Below are 8,343 nucleotides of genomic sequence, written 5' to 3' on the forward strand. Positions count from 1 at the left end.
GTCCCAGTGCAGTCCAGCAGGTGGTTTATGGCGGCAGTGAGCACCTGAGTTTCAAGGGAGGAAGAGGGCTATTTCTCCCAAGAGCTCCGGAGAGGGGCCCTCACCCAGGGAACACATGCTACCTTCTCCGACTTCCAAAATCTCTCTATCATTTCCTGTCTGTCCAGATGGAGTTGCCATTTTAATGTTTTTCAAATCATAGGAAGGGGCCCAAGGAAACCTCTGGAGGTGATGTAAATGTTTTATTATATATTGCGGCCGTGTTTACAAAACTGCACGCACTTATGAACACTCCATAAACTATACTTAGAATGAATGAAAAAAAATAAGAGAAAAGGAAGGGGGTCAGGGCACCTGGTCCCCATAAAGCTCTGAGTAAAAAAAATTTAAGCCCCCCACAAACCAAAAGCCAAACCCAAACCAAACCAAACCCCCAACCCCCAGCAAAAAAAAAAAAAAGAGGCAAGAACAGCTCAGGGTCTCACTACTTCTGTTGCCCATTGCTTTCTAGATCAGCAAAAATCCAAGGCCAGCTCATCCAGGGAGAGGTCAGAGGTTGCAGGAGAAAGAACTTGACAAACACACAAGCCACCTCTTCGTTTACTGTAAAATCCTGTTTAATGTGTAACATTTCAGGCACAGAGAGGCCTTGGGAACGAGAGGCAAAGGCGGTCCTAACCAACCCCCACTCCAATTTATCTGCCTGCTCCTCCCTCCCTAATTCCTCCATCCAAGACATGTCCTCCTCCTCCTTGTGGCCAGCAAAGTGCTGTTCCTCCTTTTCTCGCCTTGACTACCCTCCCTTCTCCACCCACATGTCCAGAGAACCCTCCTTCCATTCTACTTGCCCACATCCCTCCCTGCTGATGTGACTCCAGAAATAGGGTATCTGACAACACGGGGTTAAGATTAGTTTCATAATTGGAGATGCTGTCAGAGCATCATATCTCTTGTCCCCCAGTGGCCCCAGGAAGAGGGAGAGGGAAGCAGAAAGGGAGTACAGACAAGAAGAGCCGCCCCCTGCCCCCTCACCCCACCCTTGAGCACTGGCCTGGCCAGCCTTGGGCTCCCCACCCCTCTGGCCCCCCAAGACAGAAGGCAGGGGTGGGGGTGTGTGGGGGGGAGGAAGGGAAACCAGGGAAAAAAGGGAGATTTCCATTGATCTTGGTCTGCAGTCCCTAGCAGGCAGAGGCCTGCACCCTGCAGGGGAGAAGGAGGGCAGGGCCAGGGGCAGGGGGATGGGGGACAGGGGGAGGGGTGCAGGAGGGGAGGTTGCCTTGTGTGCGGCATCAGCAGGCAGAGCAGCGGTCGCTCTTCTCAGCCAGCCCAGCCCCACTGCCCGGGCTGCGGCGCAGTATGTCTTTCAGGGAGCCATCCTGCTCGCTCAGCAGCTTGTTGATCTCATTCTGCTTGTACTCAGGTGAGAGGCGGTGGCCGAAGCCCGAGCCCTTGCGAGAGGGCGGATTGGAGCGGCGCTGGGCTCGGCGGGCACAGGCCCGGATGATAAGGTACACCACCTCGGCCACGTTGAGGATGATACAGATGCCCGAGGCAGCCAGCATGAAGACCGTGAAGACGGTTTTCTCGGTGGGCCGGGACACGAAGCAGTCCACCGTGTTGGGACAGGGGTAGGCCTCACACTTGACCAGCCGCACCATGGCATAGCCGGGGTAGAGCAGGTAGAAGACATACATGAAGGCGGCCTCAAACAGCAGCCGGAAGACCACGCTGATGACATAGGTCCACCACAGCGTCCCTGAGATGTGGACCTTGTGCCTCTTGACCTCCTCCAGGTGCAGGGGGTCTGCGTGACCCTCAAGTCGCAGCATCTTCTTTTCTATGTGCTGCTGGTGAGCTACGTGCATCGCCACGAGGAGAGCTGGGGTGGACACCAAGATCAGCTGCAGGGACCACAGGCGCACGTGGGAAATGGGGAAGAAGTGGTCGTAGCAGACGCTGTTGCAGCCGGGCTGCAGGGTGTTGCAGATGAAGGAGGACTTCTCGTCACCCCACACGCTCTCGGCGGCCACCACCAGCACCATGATCCTGAAGATGAAGATGACCGACAGCCATACGCGACCAATGGCAGTAGAATGCCGGTTCACGCCACTGAGCAATGTGTACAAACCGGTCCAGTTCATCCTGCCTCATTCACACCTGCAAAAGATGAGCCACAAAGCGAGCTGGCAGAAAGCTGGGGAATAAAGCTGGGCAGGGTGACATGGTTTGACACACAGACCCACCCCCGCCACCCCTGTCACCCCTTCCAAGAGCCAGTGACAGGAAGGGAAGAAGGATGGTCAGTGCTTTCCTCATCACCCCACATCCCTTGCCAGCCTCTCCTCTTCCTCTTCCTCCTCTTCCTCTTGTTCCTCCTCCTCCTCACTTGACTTGACCTCCCTGAAGCCCATCTCCCTTCTTTGCTTTCGTCCAACATTCTTTCCTCTCCAGAGCCCCTTTCTTTACCAGGTCCATTTTGTTCGCCCTTGGCCAGTTTCTTTAGCTCCCTATCCCCCAGCTCCTTAGCTCCGGACCTGGGGCGAGCCCAACAAAACCCATTACCTTGGGGAGCGCCTATCCCTGAGGCCACCCAGACAGGTCCCCTATGGTCTCATGTCTGTGCAGCGGGAGTGGTCCCTGCATCCGCGCCTGCGTTCCAATTCATCGCCGCCCGGTGCTGGGGAGTCATATGCTGCTTTATACCCAGTGTCTGCACAATGGGACCTTTGTGGGGCTCTGAACAACGCCCTTTAGAATTCAGATCAAACGCCCTGACTTCCGCCCACCCTACACACAGAGCACTTGTGTCCCAGCGCCGGACACCCAGCCTGCACCCACCTGTTCTGTGCCCGCCCGGTCCATCGCCGCACCCGCCCCACAGCCCCACCAGAAGAATGGCCACGGTGGGGGGTGGGGGCGAGATGGAACAAAGACAGGTGCATGTAAGAGGGGACACAAGGGGACCAGGAGGCTCTGGGCCGAGGCCGTCGCCCATGACTCTACTAGAAACATAGGGTCAGCGGGATTTTTCCTTGGTTCAGATCCCTTGCACAGTGTGTATGGGTGAGCTCACTCATATGTCTCAAGCCAGAAACTGTGTTAAGCTTTTTCCCATACATTCTTCCTTTGGACCCACTCAGCAAGCCTCCAAGGACTTTACCCCAGTCTTTCCAGCTGAGGAGGCCCAAGCTCAGATACATTAAGTAACTTACTCAAGGTCACAAAGCTAAGAAGTGTTAGAGGAGGATGAAACAGACAAGCATCTGAAGCCGAGGTTTAGGCTCTTTCCCTGGCTAGCCCTTCATCCTTTTCGCAGCCAGTGTCACCCAAGCCAGCCGTTAGGAGCAACGACAACTGGATATTTATTATACGAGAACAACGAATCATGGAACACTACATCACTACATGATGTACGGTGACTAACATAACATAAAAAAAAAAAAAAGAACGACAACAACAAGAGCAAGGGTTAATGCTCCCCACGAGAGCACAAGAAACATGGCAGCTGCAGACCCCTGAGTACTTTCCAGCTCCAGTGTCACAGAGCAAACCCTCACCATCTCTCCTTGAGTTTCAGGTGGCAGGTGGGCACACGATGAGGACAAACCAGAGTGAGAAAGCAAAAGTTAACAAGCAAACAGAAGGTTGGGAGATGGGACAGGGGAGAGTCATATGCTTTTGGGTTTGAATCTGGGTTGTTCGCCTAACACGACCGCGGGCTAGCTCCTGCCCTCCTCTGAGCCTGCTCCCTCATCTATAAATGGGTTGTTAATACCCAGGGTTAGGGGCGCCTGGGTGGCTCAGTGGTTAAGCGTCTGCCTTCGGCTCAGGCCATGATCCCGGAGTCCTGGGATTGAGCCCTGCATTGGGCTTCCTGCTCAACAGGGAGACTGCTTCTCCCTCTCCCATTCACCCTGTTTGTGTTCCTTCTCTTGCTGTCTTTCTCTCTCTCTGTCTCTCTGTCAAATAAATAAATAAATAATCTTTAATACCCAGGGTCATTATGAGCTTAGTGAAGCCCCCTGCAACAAGTTCCCAGCTCAGCTCCAGTTTCATAGATGATGATCAAGGGAGATAAGCACCTAATCAGGAAGAGAAAACATGTTGTTTCAGGGGACTGGGTGGTCTGCCAAACCCAATGTCCCACTTTTTGTTCCCCAGTGCTTCCCTTGACGTAGGCATCTGTCCAGAGGTAGAACAGGCTGTTCTGCCCTGCCCCGCCCCCCCATCAAATGTACATTGTAACCTCCTGGTTTCCTGAGCCTGCCAGTAGCTCTAGGGAAGAAACTCCCCTCCAAGCAGCACAGGTAAAGAAGGCCTCCTCCTGTCCCCCACCTTCCACCGCTTCTGCCACTAAGTTGAGCCGAGTAGATGATGCTGGAAGCAGGGAACTGGGTGTGAGGAGAGCACACAGGCCTGGACCTAAGGGAAATGTGGGGCATTTCCTGGCCCTGTACAGGGGCAGTGGGGTGGCAGAAGCCCTGCATCAAGACTGGGGTGCTTCTCTCTGTTGTAGGGGGTGATATTAGCCATGGAAAAGTTGGGGAATGGGATGAAAGAACCTGCCTTCAGAACCCGGGGGATGAAGCGATGGTCCACGGGACAGAGTACTTTTCTGAACAAGGTCTTCTTTTCTCATTTAACTTAAAATAATAATTTTTTTTTAAAAACCTCACTGACTTCATGCTGGGGCCTAAACCAGCATGGAGAGGTAGGAACACGGGTGCCCTTTCTGCTCAGCCCCGGGTTCTGAAAGCAGGGCTGCTGCAGGAGGCCCAGTGGTTGACGGTAAAGAAATGCCTCATCTGGTGACACACGTTGGATTCACAAACCAGTGTTCAAGGAACATTATGAAGAGTAACCATTTACTGAGCACCTGTGAGGCCAGGCCTTGCACGTGCATGACCTCCTGTGAAGCTCAGAACAACCCCATGAGGTGGGTGTTGCTTTTAATCCTTGCGTCACCCAAGGGAAACTGAGGTAAAGAAAGGTGAAGGGACTCGTCCAAGGGTCACACGGATCAATGCAGTTAGTGTGTGATGGAGGTGGGACTGGAGTCGGGCCGAACTGACTCCAGAGCCCATGCTTTTGCCCATAAGCTTGACCACCTTGGCTAGAATTATAATCTTTCTTTCTATGAGTGTTTGTATTTTTTATTCGTTTTTTGAGAGAGAGAGAGTGGGCCAGAGGGTGGCATGCTAGACAGAGGGAGAGGGAGAGAGAGAGAATCTGAAGCAGGCTCCACCCCCAGCACAAAGCCTGACGCGGGACTTGATCTCACAACCCCGAGATCATGACCTGAGCCGAAACCGAGTTCGGCGCTTCACCAGCTGAGCTACCCAGTCGCCCATCTGTGAGTATTTTTTAGAAACAAAGAGATTCAAAACTGGTCTGGCTTGTATTCTCTTCTAGCCCCTTCTCCTCTTTCCTGTGGACTGGTAACTCTTCCTCTTCTTCCCTCCCAGGGCTTTCCACTGCCTCCTGATCTGTTCCGATTTCCCTGCCTTACCTTTCTGCGGCAGCTTCCTCAGACTCCAGAGCACACTCGAGCTGTTCTCTTTGCAGCGCAGGGGTGCTCCTCGTTTGGCCTGGCCACTGCTAAATTTCTAAGATCTTGGAGCTCTTCACTCCCATTTTGCGCCCTCTGGGACGTAACCAGTAAGCTCCCTTTGGGGTCCCTAAGCACCCTCGTGTGGGCACTGGGATCTCGGTTTTTGCTCTCTCCTTGGGATGGAGAGTTTATCCCTATGTCAACATCAGCACCTCAAGGGTTTCATTCTAAAAACATCCAGGGGGAGGGAACTGATTTTGAAATCCAAACCGCCTTTGTGACTTTGGGTTAAAGTCCAAGTATTGGTATGCTCTGCATTGCTCCAGACCTGTTTTTGCTCTCATGCTCTCATGTTTAATTAGACAAGACTCCCCTGGCTCTGTCAGGCACTGACCTCGTCCTTGGATTCTGAATTGCCCAGGCACCCAAGGATAGCTCAAGATCTGGAGATCGCACCTAGTCCACACAACCATCCTGTAATGGTATCCCCATTTTTCAGACAAGGAAGTTGAGGCTCAGAGGCATTAAATAACTTGATTCAATGGCAACTCTGCGAAATGGTAGAGTCAGGTTTCCGATTTCTTTTCTTCTCACCTCAAAGCCTTTGTACCTTGCACCACCTTGGACAGCCTCCTTTAGTCTGCATTCTCACCGAGACCTGGCCTAGACCCCTTTCCATGTATGCTCACATGCGTGGGCATGTGCACACACACGCACACACAAGAAGATGTGTGCCCATACCCATTCATCAGCTCGCTCACTCTCTCTCTTTCTGCCCCCACCTCTTCCCTGTCCCTTCTTCCAACTACAGGAAATCCTGGTGTTTTTTTGGGTTTGGGAGGAAGGCCCTAGTTGGACTGGATGAGGTTCTGTTCAGCCTCGCATTCTACGCTTCCTCCCCCTGGCTTCACAAGCAGGCTCTGTCCAGGAAAGGACAAAGGGCTTTCTTTGGGATTCCTTCCGGAATTTCAGGCTGCCTTCCTCATCAGTTTGGTGTGGCCAAGGCCAAACTTCTCCAGCCCTCCCCCTCTTCCCCCACCTTGCCTCCACCCTGTGGGCCCAGGACACCTCAGGCACTTTGTTCGTCCTCTCTGCCCTGCCACATATACTGTAACCAGGCTAGGGTCAGGGTCACTCCAGCTCTTTTTCCACTTTTTCCACTTTTCTCTTTCCCTCCCTTGGGCATGGTCTTTTCCTAGGAACTGGTAACTGACAAGCTCTCTTACTGCAGACTACACCCTCTTGTTCCTCCTCAACTATCTGACTTCCTGTTGCTCCCTACTTGGGCTTTATTATAACCTAACAGCCACCATTTATGGAATGCCCATAGTGTTCCAGGAGCTGGATGTTCATTAACTCCCATCCTCACAACAAGCCTGTGAGCTATGCCTTGTTGTCTCCAGTTCCCAGATGGGGCCATGGAGGCTCAGAGTAACTTATGACACAGCTGGTCAGCAAGTCCTGGAGCCCAACTTAGGGGCTCCCTGCCAATGCGTGGGTCCCTTGCCCATTGCTCTGCTGTGTCTTCAAATGGAAGTGTCTCCATCTGAACCCTTCTTGTCTAAAGCCTCCTCTTCCCACCTCCTTTTCTAAGTCTGTGTGCTCTGCCATGCTGTCCCCAGCAGCTGGAACAACTTCCAAACAGCTGTGAGGCCTCCCTTCCTTTAGATCTCCAGATCACTCGTTACTCATGGCTCAGCTTGAGTCTGCCTACCTCCCTCAAGAAAACGGAAAGCCACGCTCCCAAATCCCAGCCCCATCAGCCTTCCCTCTGCCCCTGCTGAGTGCGTTGTGTTCACCGTCCACAACCCCAGGCTGGTTGCGTGCCTGGTTTACCTTCCAGTCAGGGAAGGAGCACAGCACCTGGCAGTGCCCAACGGTCCACCGAACCCTAACCATCTCTGGCAGGAAGCGTCTTAAAGAGATGAACTTGGCCACCCTGGGTCTGGGGGGAAGGGGGCTCAAGTCTTCCTGGGAATTCAGCCCTGTGAGGATGAAGGAAATCCACAGCTGGGGGAAAAAGGGCGGGGAGAAGAGAAGCCACTCTGAGCTCAGAAAGAGAGTAACAGTTGAAGGCTCCAGAGAGAGGCTGAGCAAGCCTGGCACTCGGGAGGAGGGGTCTCACTCTACCCAGAGGGAAGTGCAGAAGGGACCTAAGTGGCTTAATGCTGAGGCCAGGGGAAGGCAAAACCCAGGCCTCTCCCCAGCCCCCATTTCTGCCCCCTGCGCACCCCCCATGCCACACCAGCTCCCCCTCCCCAGCCTCCCTCCCCCTGTCCCCAGCTTCCTCACCTGGCTGCCGCTGCCCTTTCCTGGGGAATGTCTGCAGGCGTGTCTGCACTGTGCCACTAGGTACTGTCAGCCCAGTCCAGGGGAGGGACAAAGAGCCCAGGGCCTGAGCCAGATATGGCCCACAGCCCAAGAGGAACCAGACAAACATTAACCAGCCCCGCCTTCCTCCCACACACAATCATTAAATAGGATTGATCCCCTGAACTCCCAATGCATTTCTTGAGGCAGATCACAGAGACTGGAGTTACTGCCCCATCCCAGAGGCATCACTGTCACCCACGTGGCCACTTTCAGGCCATCTGGGATGCTAACCTGGACCTGGGCTCCTTAACAGCCCTCAGGCTTCCCCCATCCCCTGGCTACAGGTAGATCCAGTGTGTGGGCAAGTTGCAGAGAGGGCTGCTGCCCTGGGTGCCATCCCTTCCAGGTTCCAGCCTCTAGAACGATAACGACTATGGAGAGAGAAGAAGACGTGGACGGTGCCTCCTGGCACCTTGGAG

General features: G+C 53.8%; 1 protein-coding gene across 3 annotated transcripts; it reads right to left on the reverse strand.

The window, feature by feature from the left end:
• Positions 1 to 595: 595 nt before the first annotated feature.
• Positions 596 to 7,980, reverse strand: GJB1 (gap junction protein beta 1). Of its 3 annotated transcripts, none has more exons than XM_082716937.1 (2): positions 7,844 to 7,980; positions 596 to 2,157 (listed from the first exon to the last, which is right to left on the reverse strand). In XM_082716937.1, exon 2 carries the CDS (start codon positions 2,139 to 2,141, stop codon positions 1,290 to 1,292), a length of 852 nt encoding a protein of 283 aa, XP_082573063.1. In that variant the 5' UTR covers positions 2,142 to 2,157; positions 7,844 to 7,980; the 3' UTR covers positions 596 to 1,289. The 3 variants fall into 3 exon arrangements, with proteins under 3 accessions (XP_082573063.1, XP_082573065.1, XP_082573064.1); XM_082716939.1 differs by lacking the exon at positions 7,844 to 7,980 and adding an exon at positions 7,388 to 7,543; XM_082716938.1 differs by lacking the exon at positions 7,844 to 7,980 and adding an exon at positions 2,563 to 2,831.
• Between the last annotated feature and the right edge of the window lie 363 nt (positions 7,981 to 8,343).

Source organism: Mustela nivalis, assembly GCF_964662115.1.
Source record: "Mustela nivalis genome assembly, chromosome: X".
In the NCBI taxonomy this organism is placed as follows: Eukaryota; Metazoa; Chordata; class Mammalia; order Carnivora; family Mustelidae; genus Mustela; species Mustela nivalis.